Source organism: Ptychodera flava, chromosome 4, assembly GCF_041260155.1.
Source record: "Ptychodera flava strain L36383 chromosome 4, AS_Pfla_20210202, whole genome shotgun sequence".
NCBI classification, from domain to species: domain Eukaryota; kingdom Metazoa; phylum Hemichordata; class Enteropneusta; family Ptychoderidae; genus Ptychodera; species Ptychodera flava.
Genome location: NC_091931.1, coordinates 27,017,346 through 27,037,250, shown reverse-complemented (window position 1 = coordinate 27,037,250; position 19,905 = coordinate 27,017,346). Strand labels below are relative to the sequence as shown.

Here is a 19,905-nt window from a genome sequence, read left to right as displayed (position 1 = left end):
GCCGACTGATCTTGTGATATTCTGCAGTGTTTTGGATTCATGAAGCAATAATTTGAAACAACAGATACATATAAACTTTTACATCCATATGGGCTGCACTTTCTTGTTTCTCGGAGAAGGCTTTATTGACACTAAACTTGAAATGTTTCAGTTCACAGCTATATGTACTGAGCTCCATCAACTACCTCATTATATATGGAGCTTATACTTCATTTAGAAATAAAACATATGAGCTCAACATGTCCATTATCATTCACAGAAGATTCATCACTTTGGGAAAAATTACGCACTCTACTCTTATGACACTTCTTTTCGGGGACAATTTTCATTAAAATTCTCTGATCTGTGTCAATAATAAGATATGCGAACTTACACTGAGATGTAATTTCTACTACAAATTTTGAAACGTCTGCTTTAGTTCACAGTAGTGGATGTGATGACCTTCTGAAAATCTGGGCCATGCCCTCGGAAAAAATCTCATTACACATTCATTATCTCCTTACAATAAACGCTGAGAGCTGTATGACGCACGTTAACCGTACATCACTAACCTCATAGGACTTCCCACTTCCGTGAACGTGAACATGAGCACGAGTGTAGAACCAGCTTTCATATATATTTAATAGTTTTCACACTCGATTTCAATCAACCTTCTGGTAAACGATACAACTGTGAAGACCGAATTAAAGGGGAGTTACCTTGAAAATTTTGTTCTGTTATAAATATGTTTGTTATTTGAAAATCTATCAGCGTTTAGTTAAAAACTTCAAACAATATATTGTAAAATTTTATCATGCCAGGGGAAGGTCTTCAAACCTTTCACAATTCCAAACTAACATTCAGGAGATGAGAGCCGGTGTGGGAGTCAAAACTTGTTACCCACAAATACTTTTCATCATCCAAAGTCCTTCATAATATTGCTTTGCTGGACTGAAAGAGAAACCAGATACTGATAGCAATGTTAAACCCGGGCTTGAAAAGCCTAAAGGCCAGGAATCGGGATTAATTAATTAAGGTGTAAAGACGATTTTGAGGAGTTTCTGTCTTTTGTTTTCCTTTGAAATAACAATTATTATATGAATATGTTGCTTGACTTTTGGATTAAGTCAAGGGGGTGGTGGGAGGGAGAGATGGGTGTGTTCAGTAAAGCATCAAGGTTCAAATTGAATCAATGGAATAGATAAATGAAACAGGGTTTCAGACCCTAGCTTGGTTACACTCATTTGTATCTAACATTGAACACTCAACTTCATGTGAATATTGATATATCCAATGAATTCATCAGTGCATTCCCTCTAAAACTTCATCAGTTGATAAGGAACTTCCTCAAAAGGTTTCAAACGACAGTGCGCTGGCGACAAGTTTATGTAAATATGTAGATACAGTTTACCTTTCTATGTGCACCATACCAACCAACGTGAACATCATAATTCCTAGCTACATGAATACATACCATTATATTAGCACTTCGTTCAAAGAGAATGGGCATTACGATATTGTGAGATTATATAAAACAGAATTTTCAGCTCAGTAAAATTTATGCATGAATTTCATTGCGACAACTAAAATGTGAATATGGTGAATGGTAACAACAGATCAGGGTTACAAAAACAGTTTTGGCGGTACAGTTAAGCATAGACCCTAAGTTTTTACGGTCTATGAGTTAAGTTGAAAGTTGCAATATTGTATGAGAGTCACCACACTACACATCTCAACCATCCAAAATGCAGCAGGTTTTCCGACACCATTTCTGATGCGAAGACTCATCACAGAACTCTACTTGAAAGGTGTTTCTTATGGTGAAATTACATCGACCACTGGAGTCTCTAAAGCCACAGCATACAATGTCAGCTGTAAGTACAAGAGAACAGGCTCCCTGACAGTTGGCGATAGACCAGTGTGCGAACGCACCACAGTTGTCGACAGCATTCTCTTACATATCGAGTTCTAGACAACAGCCAAGTATTTACTTACACGAAATCAGAAGAAAACTTCTTGATGATAACATATGTACATGTGTATGGCCAAAAATGTGTCATCTCTGACAACAATTCACTGAGCAATAACCAATACCTGAACATGGATCAAAAGATATCAAGTCTTGCAAAAGAATTAATGACTCCTGCTGTCATAATAACGGTATACATACACTTCATAGAAACTGTTTTAAATACAATATGTATCAAATTAACTGGTCTGATAAGTCTTCGCAGTGTTCTCCCCCAAGATTTTCTGGCAGAGGGATGACTAGTTTGCATAACAATAAATGCGATTGTTATGGTAATGAGTTTCTTTTGTTCAGCAAAAATTAAAGAGTGGCAGCCACCAATCTATAATTGCTCTGAGGGGAACACTGCTTCGGTGATTTGAATGTAATTATCATTTTTGGACACGCAGAAATCTGAACAGCATACGACAGTGTGCATCAAACGCTACATACACGATCAACCTCTTTGTCACTGCTACGAATGTGGATCATCCTAAACGTGATCGTTGGACCATCAAACGTGTAATACGTACGCTGGTGTACCTCTTTGCGCACCATAGTATAGATGTGAACATTTAATTAAAACACAAATTCCGATGACATTTTCATGTGCAAAGCTCAGAGGTACCATGCATAAACCAAAGAAAGTCTTTGAAAGACTTGAACACCACAGAAAGCTTGAGCGTTGCCGCAACTACTACGCATGAAAGTGAAAATAAATGTAGCGCAGGCCTGTAGTGTAATTTGTGCATGCTTAAGCAAGTTTACCTTACTTAATGACGCCGATTTGTCTGGCAAGTATGTAGCAATATTATTAAACTGAAGATGTGGTGAACTTTCTGAGGTTTCTTATCAACTTATGAATTTTCAAAGGAAACACACTGATGAATTCATTGGATCTATCAATATTAACATTAAATTGAGCGTTTGATGTTAGATGTAATCGAGTGTATAGTCTGTGTTCCCTTCAGAAAATACATGTACTAGAAGATAATTGTTATATTTTCCCTCACCATAACATTTATTAAAGGGTAGAAACTGCTCATATCAGATAGTAGATTACATGTAAAAAGTTAAATAAATGAATCAAAAAATAAATGAGTTATAGTTTGTTACATCACCAAACATGAGCAATGTGTCGGAATTCATCACACTGTAACAGGCAATCAGATGTGAAATTCAATGTCGTGGGCAGTGAACAGAACTAACGGCTACTTTGCCTTTTGCCAAGCCTTTCCTTCATGTTAAGTCATCATAGGAATAATACACTATTCGTGTTCCTGAAAATCAAAGACACTCAGACTTGCTTGTGATAGACACCAAAATGGTAAATTGCCAGGCTATAGGAAACAGGTACGCATGAGGTCACGGATTGATTGGCGATCCTCTTGTCACAAGAGCTGATAGGGCAGCTAGGACAATAAACACCCTGGCAACTATTGTGCAAGTGTTACGCAACAGGGATTTGAGAAAGTTATCTAACATGCCTTTCTCTCCACAAAACCACGGTATTATGGTATTATCGTACTGTCTGGAGACGGACTGGCTAAAAATTGAAATGCGTACACGTTGTTCCTGGTATTGACAATGCCATGATGCTTATCCTCATCTGGGAAATTTCCCTTCAACTTCGCCCTTCAGCAATGTGTGAGAATTTTCAACAAAAATAAAACATTTGCATACTTCAGCTGGGGATGGAACAGGATTCCCACCACCAGTAATAGTTCTGACAAAGAGTCTGTCCTCTGTGGTTTTGACAATAAACATTGCGGTCTCGAACACCAACATGTACATAATCAAACATACCACAACCTAAACAATCTTCAACTTGACATTCTACAGCTTTCAAAGGAAGTAGCACGAATTACAATAAGTTGTATTTTGACTTCAGCTGCCCTAGCTTTCTCACAATCAATGTGCAGTCGGTCGGTCGGTTGTTGAACATGGCCACTGGCTTCACATTCTGGTCAATTTGCATAACTTCAAGGCTGGTCAATGCCCTCCCTGAACAGAGGACGACCTTTTGCCTATAACTGTGCCAATGAACGGAAGTATTGGCGGTCAACCCTTTTAGCACTGTGCCAATGGCAAAGGGATTCAAACGAATATGGTTTAACACAAAGCTTGCAGTACACATTTTGATGGGGAGTTAATGCTATTTCAATATACCTCAAGCAAGAACTATAAACATGTCATTGTTTTATTTGAAAAATACACAATTAAAATTCTCACTTATAATGCATATATTTAAGTACAGTACATCTCTTGAACCATTTGAATGTATCCCTTTTCCTGTCAGATAGTATCAGTTCCAAATCTACCGAGACAGTAAAATGCGGTATTGAAACAAAACCATCTGTATTTTCTTCCACTTGGCTTTGTCAACAGCAGATTTCAGTCTGTAAAACTGATGCGCACAGTATCTCTGTTTTACTCTGCATTTAAATGTTCATTCTTTCTTAAAATCCTGGGGTTTAAATGTACCATACAGGACATGTGCTATTTCACTAATTTTAACCAACTTGACTTATTAGTGAAATATGAACTTGGTACATCAACAGACCACAATTTTTTTTTTTTTTTCAGTTTTACAGTTGCATATTTTTCAGTATCTGACAATTCAGGTACAGGAATTTGCTTTAGTTTCCCTTCAATACTTTGCATCTTATTGTGTTCAGGCAATAGAATGTCTATATATGCTGATAAAATTTCAAGAATCAGTTAAATAATGGTAGTGTTTTGACACAACAACAAATGTGCTAAGTCATGATGATTACCCTCTAAGTGCCAAAGTCAATTTTGTTATACCTTTACGAATTATAACACCGTAGGCAATTTTTTCAGTTCCACACAATTTTCTTCAGATATTTCCAAAAATCTTGATAAAAAAACTGTACGCCATGAAAATTTATGGCCGTTTGGCCTACAATTATCAAAAATATTTACAGAGAAATTCACAAAAATTGGTAAACTGTTGCAAACAAATTTTGGTGGGAAAAATTACAACACAACAGCCTAAAAAGGTTAATCAAAGAAGCCCCAATAGGAAAGACTGGCTTTACCCTATGTCAGCAGACTCGATCATGTACAGGAAAACTGACATGACTATCAAATTCCAGCAAACTACAACTTGAACTGGGAAAAACACGTACACAAAATTACAGCAAAATGTTATCACATTCTTGGTCAGGAGCAATTTGCAAAAGCGGTTTTTTTTCCTTTTTCTGTCACTTCTTGCAGCCACAATGCTTTATATTGCTGAAATATATCAGTCTCATAAGTAGAATTTACTTGACAAATACATTGAAGGTTAGGGCGGGTAACAATGTACATGTAGTATGTCCAAAGAGCAAACTGGTAACAATATGCAAATGAGACCACAAAGGCCATAGGGTGGTGCCATTCTAATTATAGCACATTTACTCAAACAATTACACATGAGAATTGAATGTGAAAGATATAACACTCGCTTATACCATTTTAATCTTTCATTCAAGCAAAGTCATTGGGAGTGAATTAAATGCCAGAAATATTACCGTACTGTTGTTGACGATGAACATTTCATGAATATGACTGCAGTTCAAACAACAATCCACTTGCAAACTTGTGTCATGTCAATGACCTCCAAGGACTCTACCTACACAGTACAAGCGGCTTGGTAGAAATTCCATGAACTGCACCTTGACCCAGCAAATTCTTCAATAATCAAACATTTTAAAATTTTATGCAGATCATTTAGTTAGAATTATTTGGACTCTTAGGTTTTCTTGTACCGGTAAAAGAAACTAGCTTTTAAAATTAAAGTTGCAGTGTGATTTTAGAAACAAGAAAAGGGCAAAAGCTCTGACTCCCTGTTACTTGGATTCTGTATGCATTTTACATTCTAGATATTCATGTCATTATCACACATTCTGGCATATTAAACATATTGAACTTCACAGTTGCCAACATCGCTTGGACAGATTGGGAGGACATGCAAATTGACACAAGACCACTTAATGTACAGATATATTGAAGTCAATTAAACACTGCCGGTCACATGTTAAACCTAAAAACATGCTACAGAAAAGTTACTGCAACACATCTCAATATTTTATTCCGTTTTTTAGATGAAAGATCAAAATAAAGGCATCAGACATTAATATACATGCTAAGGTTATCCTGACACAAAGAAAGATAACACTGTGTATATTTTTTTAGCAGTATTAAAAATCCCAGTATTATAAGGAAAAGGTAAATGCAGGCAGCCTAGATCATTGCATATTAGGACCAGCAACAAATCCCTTTCTCTTTGTTTTGTCATGTATGAAGACTTTTCTGAACTTATGGATTTTATTTAAAAAGTGGCTTCTTCATATCACCGGCGATAAATGCTATGTTGTAACAACTGAAAACACTTTATGAGTCATATATTGAACTATAATTGTATTTTTCAAGCGATACGGTTTTGGAAAAGGACCAAAGGTCTTTTCCTGTTTCTTTTTATTTCAGAACTGAAGATCAAGTTGCATATATAACATTAAAAAAAAATATTTCTGCCCTATGCCAATGCTAAAAATGTTGTGGTAGATAATCTATGGCGGTTGCACTGTTCTGGCATTTTGAAATTTTCTTTTGATATTACTCAACACAGATTTATGAACATCAAAAGCCCATGTACCACACAAGTACCTTAAACACTGAAAAATTCATATACTCTGTAACTAGGGTGGCCAAGCCATTTTTTCCTCTTGTTTATACACACAGTTTAAATGGATTTTAGCAAGAATGGGGTAAAAGAAGAAAAAAAAAAAAAAGTTATGCAAATAGCTGTATCCAATCAAAAGTTATGAATTTTTAAAGCAATAAAAATGCCATTTTTTCGCGGACAATTTTCGGCAAATTTTAAATTATTTCAATGAATGCCGATTCCTTTAAGTTCGGCAACCCATAATTTTTTATTCACTTCACATGGAATCATTAACCCTTTTCCTGCCGAGCGCCCCTGTCCGTTATCCTGCCAAGTCGGTCAAAACCGGCCCCCTTTTCCGTGTCTACAGAAGATAGGCTCTCCTGCACGCTTTCCTGCCAGGCATTTGGCGGGAAAATACCGCATTTTCGGGGTACGATTACCGACCATATACGTGTTAGACTTCAAAATTTTTGCATGCCCGTATAGAGGGGCAACCGCTGATGAGGTTGTGTCCAGAAAATGACGAGGTCACGGGCGTTGTTTGCCCCGGGGGACGTGCACTTTTATGCCCTTTTCTAGCTTACTTTCGCGGAAGTAAAGCTCGTTCGCCGGCACGCACGGCCACACCGGGGAAACGTCACCTCTCTCGTGGGTTAGTAGAAGACCCAGGGGTTAGTGCTATGGGTGCGGGAGCACCCTCAAACCTGTCCTGTTTCCCCTGGGTTGTGTCACTTGGCCACGTACTTTGAACGACTTGGAAGAGTCGCACATTGCAGTCTGCTTTGACGTAGTGTCAACGACATAGTTCCGACATTGAAGGAAGGCGTGTACGTAGTTTGGCCAGTTCAGTGAACACTTAGCTCGTTAGTGTTACCGTTTCCTAACACGTTAGTTGTGCAGTTGTTACTAAGGTGCAGTTTTGTACCACCTTAGCTCTGGACAGTGCAACTGCTCTATGCACTAACCCCAACGACAGATGGTTGGTACAACGTCTACGTCGCACGAGCACAGCCTCCGTTGGGCTGTGCCCCTCCCACGTGATACAACGCACGTTCATCCATTACTATAGCGTCCTTACGGATCTGCCAAAAACGAAAGTGGGGGTAAAACAAACACAAACGAAAATATGCGATCCATAGATAGTATTTTATTCGGGAATAATTTACATTATGCCGAACAATAAATCTCGGAGTCTGTCTCGACGTCCGAGTGCATGGTCCGTGTTTCAAAAATTACAATCGGGGTGGCAGATCCGTGTTTCAAAAATTATAATAGGGGGAATTGTACAAAATAATCCGTCTAAACAAAACAAAACAAAACGAAAATATGCGATCCATAGATAGTATTTTATTCGGAATAATTTACATTATGCCGAATAATAAATCTCAGAGTCTGTCTCGACGTCCGAGTGCATGGTCCGTGTTACAAAGATTACAATCGGGGGATTGTACAAAATAAGCCGTGTTTCAATTTACAATCAGCGGGATCGTAAAGCACAAACAAACGGCACAACCGTGCTCAAAATGTGATCATGGTCCGTGTTCAGAATACAGTCAAGCCACTGTTAGGCGAAGCTGTCCCCTGTCCGTTATTTACGTCGGGTTCTCTTGCTGATGGGTGTCGTCGGCTGTGTGAGTAGAGGTCTGCACGCCAATGCTCCTCTTACCTCGTAGCATCATGCGATGATGAAAAGCCGCAAAACACTCGCCCTCGTGAAGATGAACCCCGCACAGACTACATCCTTTGGACGTCTCAGACAGTCGTCCGCTCGCAGTGGTCTTACCCTCTCTGCTACATACTTTACAGCATTTCTGCCGCCCCTCCAACGGCTGACAACGTGCATCGGCTGATTTTGTGGATTGATGTACGAGGCAAGAGAAACAGTGGCAGTGTTCTCCCCAGAAATTTCTGTAACAGGGTCGGCCAATTTGCATAACAATAACTATGTAAATTTTATGATAATTATGCAATACACATGTCACTCCATAGCATCAGAAAAAATCCCACAATAAAAGGATAAAGTAAAATCTTTTGTGCACTTTAAGCACTTCATATATTACATCCATATTTTCATTCATAGTCTTCCAGTTCTCTCTAGAATAACATTCAAAATCAGACCTTTTTTTGTTGATCCTCTGTTACGACCGGTACATGTTTGTCTGTAGCCAGATTGCTATTCTAAAACCATGGACGTCTTTTTTAAACGTCCATGGCAAAACAGTTACACGGACAAGTTCATACGGGACTGAATATTAGTCAGAGGAGCATGCCTGCAGAGAAATATGTTGACTTTAAAACTCAATTCATAATAAAGAGAAGCCCGAAAATATTGATACCGGGTATTTTCAAGAACAAGATTTGAAATTGCATCGACTTCTACTTCGACAAACGTACGAAACTTCGGCAACTGCGCGGCGTCGGCCGTAGCCATGCATTGTGTGTGTAGAGCACGCTTGAACACACGCGACCTTTGAACCTATACTGTATATCCTAACCGTACATACATAGCTGCTGTGTTCAGATGATCACACGAATGATTATTTTAACTCATGTAGTTCCTTTTTATTTCATTTCATGGTGCCCTGAATATTGTAAAACGGGTCGTGGGTTTTGAAACTGGATCAAGTGAAATTTTTTCTGAAAGTCAATCGAACGAATCCATGCAAGTTACGAATGCGTGACACGAGGTGACACACATGGCTTCAACGTCATGTGGACGTACACAGATCTCGAAATGGCTAACTCGGACACGCAACGATATGAACACGCGGCAGTACCATACATTTTTGCATCTGAATTTTGTCTCAACCAATCGTACGATTTCAGCCACTTCTGATCGAAATCACTTTTCCTGACCTTCGGATTCTTACCAGAGCGAGACATGGGTGGCAACGGCAGTTCAACCAATTGCCTAGTATAGATGCTTTGACTGAGTGCCCGCTGGCAAAGATGCAACACCGAGCCTTTCGTTGAGTCATGGATGTAATTTTTAATTTTTACATCCATGGTTGAGTATACTCCATGTCCGTTATGTTATATAAAATGGCCGTTGTCGGTACGATCGGCAGCGTAACACATTTCATGCTTTTTGAATTTAAGTTTCATCCGTCTTAGCCGATGTTCATTTGCACTACGGCCGCCCCATTTATTCTCCTCACAGACAAGCGCGACTTTGGGTGCTTTGCACCCGATAACCCTGCCTCATTGTGTGTAAAACACCTAAAGCATCGACATGAGAGGAGAACAGTCTAACCATTTCACACATTTTGGCGATGGAATAAACCTTTTACCATCTGGCACGTCGTGTTATGGCCACATTAGAACCGTTTCACACTTGAACTCGTTTCACACAAAATCGCCGCCGAGAAACAATAGGTCTTCAGCCACATTGAAAGAGAATTGGCGGACATGAAACAGGATCGGCTTGAAAAAATAAAGGATCGGGCGAAAAAATAAAGGATCGGGCGAAAAAAATAAAGGATCGGGGCCGATCCTGTTAAACGGCCTGGGGAGAACACTGAGTGGCCTCGACCTCTCTCACACTGGGCTGCGATCGCCCACAATAACCGCCAATGAGTTGTTTCCCGACACGCAGATGAAACATCTTATGGGTCAGCTTACTATCAGGGTGTACATGCTTGAAGCATATATATGCATTTACCAGGGCAACATCAATCAGGTAACATGCCAGATATGTCCACCATCTGTGGTTCTTGCGCCCAGTGTGAAAGTACTTGCGCTTCTGGTTGGCTCGGTCGACGCCTCCCATGTACGGCGATAATTATACAGCGACAGAGGCACTTGTCGCCGCTCGTCTCCCTCCCCCACTGGCACGCACTCCAAGGGTGGATAGACCGTATTCAAGATCAGCACCTGAGCGTTACTATCCTGATAAGCAGTGATGTTAAGACGAGAGTCCGTTCTGGTCGTGGCTTTCATATCCCCAACAGACAGAGGAAGGCGCTTCCTCTTACCCGGCGGAATTAATTGAGGGGCATGGTGCGACGATTACGGCGGTTGAAACTCCCGACCATGTAGATCCCGGTCTCCATCAGCTCTCTAGCAGTAACGACCGTGCTAAACAGGCTATCACAGAATAGGCTGTGATTATATCCACAGAATGGCTGGACCAGCTCCATCGTAATTCTTTTCACCACACCTCGCTCCTGCCGTCTCCCATCAGTCCGATCCCGATATTTCACACCTAGGTACGGTGCAAAGTTAGCTATGTATGCAGTGGTGGAGTCGCACAGCTGCCATATCTTGAAACCGTCTCGATCAGGCTTATGCGGTAATCTCTGCTTAAATTTAGAACGGCCCTTAAATCGCACCATGCCCTCGTCGATGGAGATCTCTCTACCCATCTTATAATTATTTACACACCGGTCAACTATGGGCTCCATCCATGGATTGATTTTATACAGGGGATCCTCCTGACACGACGTCGGCGGCGTGCCTCATCAGGATCACGACGTGGATCGTTCTCTGGGTCTGCCAGATGAAAGTATCGCATAAGCTGCTGAAAGCGACTGCGGGTAATCACAGTAGAAATACCCTGGTTTCTCAGAAAGGGATCGCTAGACCAATAATCCTCCACTGATGATTTACGGTCGATACCCATACAGACTAAGACGCCAATGAACGCCTGCACCTCTCGGTAGTCAGCGTTACGCCAGTATTTATCTATTTTCCTAGCGATATGTCGCTGGTGGAATTTGGCGTATTTATTAGTCTCGTCCTTGGCCAATCTGATCAGTGTAGCTGGAATAAACTTAAAAAAGTAATCGAGCTCACGGGCGTGGCTGGGCAAGGTGAAAGTCGGTCCTCTCTCATGGTCAAAATCGGTCTCCTCAAATATATTAGCATCGGTAGTCTCCGACATACGCCAGACAGGAGGTGTGTCGTCCTCCGCCAACACAGCAGCAACGTCATCATCGTCGTCAGAGCTTGCCTCACCTACGTACTGCCTGTCATAAAAGTCATCGTCCTCTGCCGCATCCTCGTCAACCTCCGAGTCGGACTCAGCGGTGATATCACCGTCGTCTGGGCGTCTGGGCCTGAACTCGCCCGTAGTGGCATCAAGGATCATATCTGGCTCAAAATCAGGTGGGCTATCCTGATAACGAACCCTCCGCACTATCTTTTTCGGCGGGGACATCGCAGCACACGAAACTATGGCAGGAGCGGGCTCGGCAGCCTCTGCTGATGACGAGGACTCAAGCTCTTTCGCACTGGGCACAGGAACCTCTCCTGACGCAGGATGAGGGCTCATAGTAGCAACAGGTGGTGTCTCTCCCGGAGCAGCCGGGGAGAACCAATGGCATCAGCCGTCTCATTACTCACTGTCTCACTAGCAGCAGCAGACGTAGTCTGTGCAGGTGAAGTATCTCCCACAAGAGCAGATGTAGTCTCTGCAGGTGAAGTAGTCTCTCCCGGAGCAGCCGGGTGAGAACCACTGGCAACCGGTGACCCGTCATCATCCTCATCGGCAGAACGATCGGTCTTACGTTTACGCTTACCACTGGGTTTTTCAGCCGGAGATGGCTTCGCCTTACGGGAGCGTTTCTTGCCCGACTTCTTAGAACGTTTACTAGGGACATCACAACGATCGCTACCACTACCGCCCGGAGACTCTGCATCTTTGAGCTTCAGTCGTCTGCTCGCCTTCAGAAAACTTTTGCGGTCCGTCAAGCTCATGTCTGGAACAGTGTCGACAGACTAGCAGGTCCCTCCCTTTTAAAGCCACAGGGAAACAAAGCCCTGGACATGATTGGACGCAGGGTGTTAATATATGCAAACCACCTGTTATTACAATGGACCTACGGCAATCAGTCCACCAACCGGCGCTGACATTCCTACCCGTCATGTAAATTGCCTGTCCGCACCATTTGATATGCTAATAATACTCATTTGCGATGCAAATCCCTCGAGCACTTAGCATAACATAGTCAATGTCATTAGCATCTCAACTTGACATTCCGTCCAGCTGGGTACGTGGCATGCGCACCTGCCACCCAAGGACGTTGGCCCAAGCCCATGTTTAGTACGGGTGGGAAACCCGTATCTTTAACCTCATGTCCCTTCTAAGTACGCCTGCGCAGGGCGTATTGTCATCCAAGTCGGTGACAAGCCAACCCGACAGATTGCCCATTAAGCAGTAATGGACTGGCCGTCTCGTTCTTGTACGGCAACGAACAGTGCTTCAGCGGCTTGTTTAGGTCATAACCGTCGCCTGCCGAGCGGCTTACCCAGTCGCGACGCAGCTCCGCGATTTGGCGGTTAATTTGAACTGCGCACTTTTCTGCGCAGGTTGCCAGGATTGCTCATGGCGGATTGAGCTGTACGATAATATAAGTGGTATGAGTTAGGAATCGTTGGAATTCTCGAACATCTGTTGATCTGTCTGTCTAATTCAGGCAGTATGTATTAAAGGAAGACGTTGCCTTTGTGTGGACGATTGCATGATATTTGTACATACGACATCGACCTATTTTATATGTCTACGAATGTAATACGTTGATTTCCAGCTACTCGTTACGTACCGATTCTTTTCGAAATTGGCAAAACCGTCCTAGACAGCGATTTACCTAACCATTAACAGAAATGTCTTTTATCATCCTTGTGCTACGAAATTGTGGAATATGGAACCGGTACATCCATTAAGACTTGTAAAATTTTGCAGTAAAACTCTGTCTGTACGGTGACTGGTTTCAAGAGCTACGGCCACAGTCGTTTGGAGAGCTATCCAGCGCTGGGACTATTCGCCCCATAGACGAGAAGTACAGAAGCGAGAAATACCTCAAGTCTGGAAACAGAATGGCTATAAAAACCACGCCATGTCACATTCCGTGTCCGATTTCACTGTGAAAATTAGCAAGTTCATCTGTTATGCAACCGTCGATCGTTCCCTATCATTCTAAAAGTTCATACCTGATACTTTATCTGATTCAAAAACGCTTGTTTCGTGTGACTTTCGGCCGAATTCGACGGACACCTCGCCAAAACCTGGGGGTGAGCAACATTCCGGTCACCTCTTGGGTACCTCCACTTTACTGACGTTGGCGCCGCCTACCCATGAGGGATGACTGGAATGTTGCTCACGCTTATGTTTTGGCCAGGTGTCTCTCGAACTCGGCCGAAAATGACAGGAAATGAGCATTTTGTAAGCAGATGAAGTATCAGGTATGAATTTTCGTGTGATTTTCGGCCGAATTCAGAAGACACGTCGCCAAAACATAAGGCATGAACAACCTTCAAGTCACCCCTCATAGGTACGCGGCGCTAACGTCAGTAAAGTGGAGGTGCCCAACGTCCACTGTGAGGTGACCGGAATGTTGCTCACCCCCAGGTTTTGGCGAGGTGTCCGTCGAATTCGGCCGAAAATCACACGAAACGAGCGTTTTTGAATCAGATAAAGTATCAGGTATGAAATTTTAGAATGATAGGGAACGATCGACGGTTGCATAACAGATGAACTTGCTAATTTTCACAGTGAAATCGGACACGGAATGTGACATGGCGTGGTTTTTATAGCCATTCTGTTTCCAGACTTGAGGTATTTCTCGCTTCTGTACTCTCGTCTATGGGGCGAATAGTCCCAGCGCTGAATAGCTCTCCAAACGACTGTGGTTTCACCTATAGAGCTGCAGGGCGTGTGGACGGAAATGTTGGGCGACAGTTGATTTAGCGCCAGCGCTCCGTTTTCCATATCGGCGATTGTTCCTCTTTAGGCCCCTAAATTCCAAAATTTTCTTGCCAGACCGGGTTCGGACCTTATTTCGCACCTACTCGCCAAAGGATGTCCCGATGTTTGTTATTTTCGCTGATAAAACTCGTATTTCGATTGACATGTGGTAGTATCCGCCGTGTTCAGCTGTGTTGCCATGTCCATGCTTAATATTGTCTTTTTTATGAGCCACAAAGGTGAAAAAATCTTGTAATTGTTAGATTCAGATCATAAAGCAAATCATAAAGCAGCACGATTTCAAAAATAGTGTGCGACCTTCATCTGAGTTTGTTCAGCGCAAATCCGAAGTAAGGTAAGATTTGATCTTGTGACCATTGAGGGCGCTTCTTGGCTGCATCGGTAGGTGAACTGAGTGCGGGAACTGTTTTGACGAATTGGCATAGCCGTCCTAGAAAAAGAATGCGGTAAGGAAGTGGATTATTTGGTCAAAACATAATCTGTTATGGGTTCAGTGCATTTTCGACTGTGGACACAAACGTTTTGCTGCTTTTCACGGTCGATGAATAGATTGTATCGCATCGATACGATCGCGACTTGTTTCCCATGCCTGCCGATTTTGAGGGGTCTTGATGAGGTAACCATTGATTTGACCTATGTAGTTATTTATAATGTTCTGTTTTCGGACTGTGTTGATTCAAAACGCGAAATGAAATCATTTAAGGTGAAAAATTCCACGACAAACGAGGACATGTTGAGTGCGAAAATGGCCGCCATATATTTGAATTTAATGTATGCAGACCCCCACGAACGGCAAATGGATTCTATTGTTCTCGCGGAGCTGCGTCGCGACTGTACCCAACTAAGGCAGTCAAAGATGAAGGATGCCAAAATTGTCAACGGCTGTCTCGGCCTCGTCCGTTGGGCAAACATGGCTCCTTCAAATAACGTGGCCAGCACGTCTACGTCATCAGCGGTGATGACGACCCGTCATTGACGCCCGAGTGCGTAAAACTCGGAATATAACGACAGGTACCTCTACCTGAGTCGGTCATACTACGGTATAAACCAAACACAGGTCTGCCAACTCCCGTTAGACTCGGCCGTTAGCCGAACTTCACAGGGACAACATAGGCGTAACAAGTCGGTGAACAACGGTTCACGCACCTAACCGCAGCCGCCAAGTCGGTGAACAATGGTATCAAATTTTGAGGCCATGTTCCTGAATGGCAAGGCTGAGGCGGTGTGTTTCGTTGCACGGCTTGAACGTCTAGAGCCAAGTGCAGCCGACAACGTCCGACATCTGAGTGGGTAGTCTTTTCGAGAAGGTAACAAGTCGGTTAAAAGCGGTGGTTACCCTTCACAAATGTCGCTCAAGTCCGTTCGGATCAGTTCCATGTCAGGGACTAATCAAGCCGAGTCCGTCAAATCCGTCCGCACTTCCCGTCAATCAGGACCAAGTCCGTGATTTTCGTCTCGCACCATTGGCAAAAATTGCACCGCCAGCTGAGGCGGTCTTAGGCGGTTGCCTTCGAGAAAGCCGAGTCCGTCAAATCCGTCCGCACTTCCCGTCAATCAGGACCAAGTCCGTGATTTTCGTCTCGCACCATTGGCAAAAAATTGCACCGCCAGCTGAGGCGGTCTTAGGCGGTTGCCTTACAGATTAGCGTTGCTGAGACGGTCAATTTCGGCCGCAATCTATGTAGTGCCTCAGAGCCAAGTTACCCCAAACTCCGCTAGAATACGTCAACGTGCTAACCTGCCAAGTACGCTACTCGTCCCCCAAAAAAAACCAGTCCCCCACCGGGGTGGGGGACTGGCTGGGTAGCTTCCGCACCTTTCCCTGTCGTTGGACTCTCTGTGAACCCATTTCGAGAGCAAACGCCGTTCCTCGCCCAAAACCTGTCCTCGAACGACCCCTAGCGCGAGCAAGGGTTTGCTACACGTAGTTCCGTCGACTAGGCAGGAAAGGGGGTACCAAAAAGTAGCCCGATTTCCACCGCCTTGGCAGGATAACGGCCGTGGCTGCTCAGATTCTAGCTACACCGAATTTCAAGCGGATTTTCACCGACTTGGCAGGAAAAGGGTTAAACTATGTGTCTTGTGCACAGATTAACCCGATATTACGGAAAAATCAAGATTTGACTGATGCACAGTCTTGGATTTTGAAACTGTGATTGTTGAAAATTGAAAATATTTTGTCTGACTTAGTCAAAATTGCGGCGGCACCGTACCATCGAAAAATGGATGGATTTTTATGTTTTTATGAATTTTGAATTCACATAACTTAAAAACTAGAGCTCACAATACAATTAAATTTTGTCACAATGTTTTTTTATAACACTCAATTCTAACAAATCAATTTAAACTGCCAATTGTCTTTTAATGCAGTTCATTTTCAGCTATGAAATTATAAGAAATAGCTGTCCCTAACTTCAGCCTCAGGCAGGCTGTCAATGGTGTGTCAGTGTGACTGCTTTCCGCCACCATCTTGAGTCACACTGTACTGAGGTCTATGAATGAACACGATTTTGTTTTTGTGATTCGTACTTGTGCTCGTGGACAGATTTTCGTCATAATTCACAGAAATGTTAGAATGATGTTTAAAAAGAGCATGCTACAAGTTTTATGGCAAAAATATGTATCTAAATGGGAACTATCTACACCGAATTTACCCTACTCACTTTACCTCGTGTTTGCTGGCTAAAATTCCCATAATATAACAAAAACTCACCACTACATGTAAATGGGATGGTCTGCCACTTCCTGGCCAAGTTTCACAGTTCTATGACAGCGTGCACATGGCCCGAAAGCAGTTCCGTTGCGTAATAGGTATTGACTGGATTCAGAAGTGCGTGCCATGAGCGGCGACCGCTCGAGCGCTGTGGCCGGTCAGTACAAAGTGGCATTTTTGGAGAGGAAAAACACTATTTTTCTATCGTTTTTTCTTCAGTTTTTTAATGAAACCTGCCTCATACATCGATTTTAATTGGAAATATCCATTTTTCAGTAACTGAGCTACTTATTTTCAGAAAAAATGGCGTTTAAAATTTCACGAAAATCAAATTTCACTTTCAGTGTGCGTGAGTTGCGTATAATGTCGCAACATTTTAGCTTAACTTTGGCCACCCTACTGTAACATTAGACGGCCAGTAGTTGTGATGTTCGGTAATTTTTTTTTGACTATTATTGTTTTTACGGTAATCTCTCTTGCTGCACTTCCCTATGCAAAATGAAGTATCCAGCTTGTCAACTCAGCTTGTACATGTGTACAGACTGTATTGATATACATGTAGTTGAAAAGTGAATTTTGGTCCGGACTAGAATTTAAATGTAAACAATGACAGTTCATTTTATACATGTAGACGATGCGTCAACAAGTTAAAATAGCAGATGTTTCAACAGGCTTTGAGGACAAGAAGAAGAAACTATGGTTGACATTAACTACAAAAATAGTGGACAAAAGAGCATCAAAAGTTACAGCTGCTACATGTAGCCCTTTTACGAACACTTTCTCTTCAAACAGTACTCTATGCTTCAAACCTAAACTACAACGTTGCAACATCATGGTATTTGACCACCAAATCCATCCTGAGGATCCAACAAAACCAAGGCAATTCCACAGTTAATAATACATAAAAGCTGCAAATTCTGAGGAAAAATTAATCTAGTATTAAACCAGAAAACTCAGCTGATTACTACAATGAAACTCCTACCTCATGAGTATCACGCTTAAATATCAGATGGGTTCCATTATGTTCCACATACGCAGACTCTGAATTGATATTCATTTCATTGAGAGTAATGTTACATTAGTCCTCCAGGCTACGATATTGGTATGGTCTTTCAGAAATCTTCATTGCGAGGTATATGAGAAAGCAGTTTCAGATGACATGAATTTTACCTATGTTTGAGACGGCTTAAAAGACAGGGCAGATCATTTCTCAGTCATTATTATTCTCATATTCCGCCCACAATGTCATCTTCAAATCAATCAAGCAACTCTTAATAGGACAGTTCAAGGAATTCAAGTCCATCCTGTTGTTGGGATATATGAAAACGGGTATGACAACTATCTGCTCAGAGCTATCTGCTATCCTTACCAAATTTTCACTGAGTATACATCTAGGGCCAATCTGACCATCAAATCCACCATGTCGCATTAAAGTTCGACAAGAACCTGTTAATTAGTCCAATTTACACCAACCAAATAACACTGTCTCAGTGTGAAAGGCATCAATTAGTCAAATCATTACCTTCAGTTAGCTATCATTACTTCAGAATTTTCCTCTTACAATATGACTTCAGAGCATAGTAAAACCCCCGGTTGTTACAAGTTACCAATAATTAGGATAGCAAAGTCAAATGTTACAAATGTCATTTTTGGCAAGACATATGGCATAATCTACAGAAAATGTTTCATAAATAACACTTTCAGACACTACAGGGTAACTGGTCGTACACACTTTACTTACACCAATCTTTTTTTTTTGGGGGGGGGGACTTTATTTGGTTTTTTTTTTTTTCTCTTCCTCGTAGTTTCGTTTTCACGGATAGCCATGAACCCGCAAAAAATTATACAATCCCAAAAGTACTCACTCACTCAATCGAGTCGTGCGATTTTCCGATACTGACTGACGTAGCGAGACCTGCAGCTTCTCTGATGTGAGCACGGCATAATTATACTTATCTAGTTTCGCGTTTGCTTTTGCTGCGCTAATATCTAATAATCGCCGCTTTCCGGACTTGTCAAGTCGGAAGTATTGTAGGATTTATGATGTCGTTACTACAGAAACAGTAAAATGCAATATTCCCTAGGTTATTGTCGTTGTGAACATGAACATGAACCTTGCAGGTTCAGTGCGAGGGCGCGCGTACATGCTGTAACAACAGGGAATCCATGACCGAGTTATTTGACAAGGGTCACGATAAACTCTGCGTTGCGTTGCCGTCTCCACAAACCCTTTTAACATGTTTTATGAACAAAATCACTTCTTGGTCACTTTGTTAATAGTCAGAGCACTGCCTCGAACAAATCTACCACAAAACTTTTGATATTCCATGCGAAAAGGACGCAAAAATATAATCTGGATACTGTTACGTAATAATAAATGCCCTCTATCACGCATGTCTACGTCTCTCTGAGATATACGCGTCATGCATAGCCTCGGTAAAACCTTTTCTCGCAAATAGTAACGGTTTGTACTCACTCCTTAAGTGACATTTTCATCAATAAGGGATAGCGGCGTCCAAAGTTCATCCTTGAAACACATTTGAGCGGGCTTCGTGGAGTTTACAGCAAAGGAAAAAGTAATATCCGTACAACTTGTGGTAAAGGCAGGCCTGTGTTTACTCACACATGCCACTCGGATTCTTGCCTCCCTGGTCGTCATGAATATTCAAATTATGGCCCCCTAAAATACTGATAACTGTCAGCTCTAAGTCACATGAATCCCTAGTTTATAAGTAGTGCTCAAATGACAACGGAAGGACTACTCTCCAGCTCTCCCATTCCCCTTTATGAATAAATTACTGTTTAGGCCTGTATTACTCTATTTCCTC

The 19,905-nt window shown here is 42.1% G+C and overlaps 1 protein-coding gene across 2 annotated transcripts in view; it reads right to left on the bottom strand.

Annotated features, from left to right (window-relative positions):
- Nucleotides 1-19,675, bottom strand: part of LOC139131329 (circadian locomoter output cycles protein kaput-like) — a 68,351-nt gene extending 48,676 nt beyond the window's left edge. The window contains exon 1 of one of the 2 annotated variants that reach the window (XM_070697338.1): nucleotides 19,554-19,675. In XM_070697338.1, coding sequence (XP_070553439.1) covers nucleotides 19,554-19,603 — 50 coding nt within the window. In that variant the 5' untranslated portion in view covers nucleotides 19,604-19,675. Of the gene's footprint in view, nucleotides 1-18,059; nucleotides 18,080-19,553 lie in introns of those variants that run through there. The other variant, XM_070697339.1, reaches the window with a different exon arrangement.
- Between the last annotated feature and the right edge of the window lie 230 nt (nucleotides 19,676-19,905).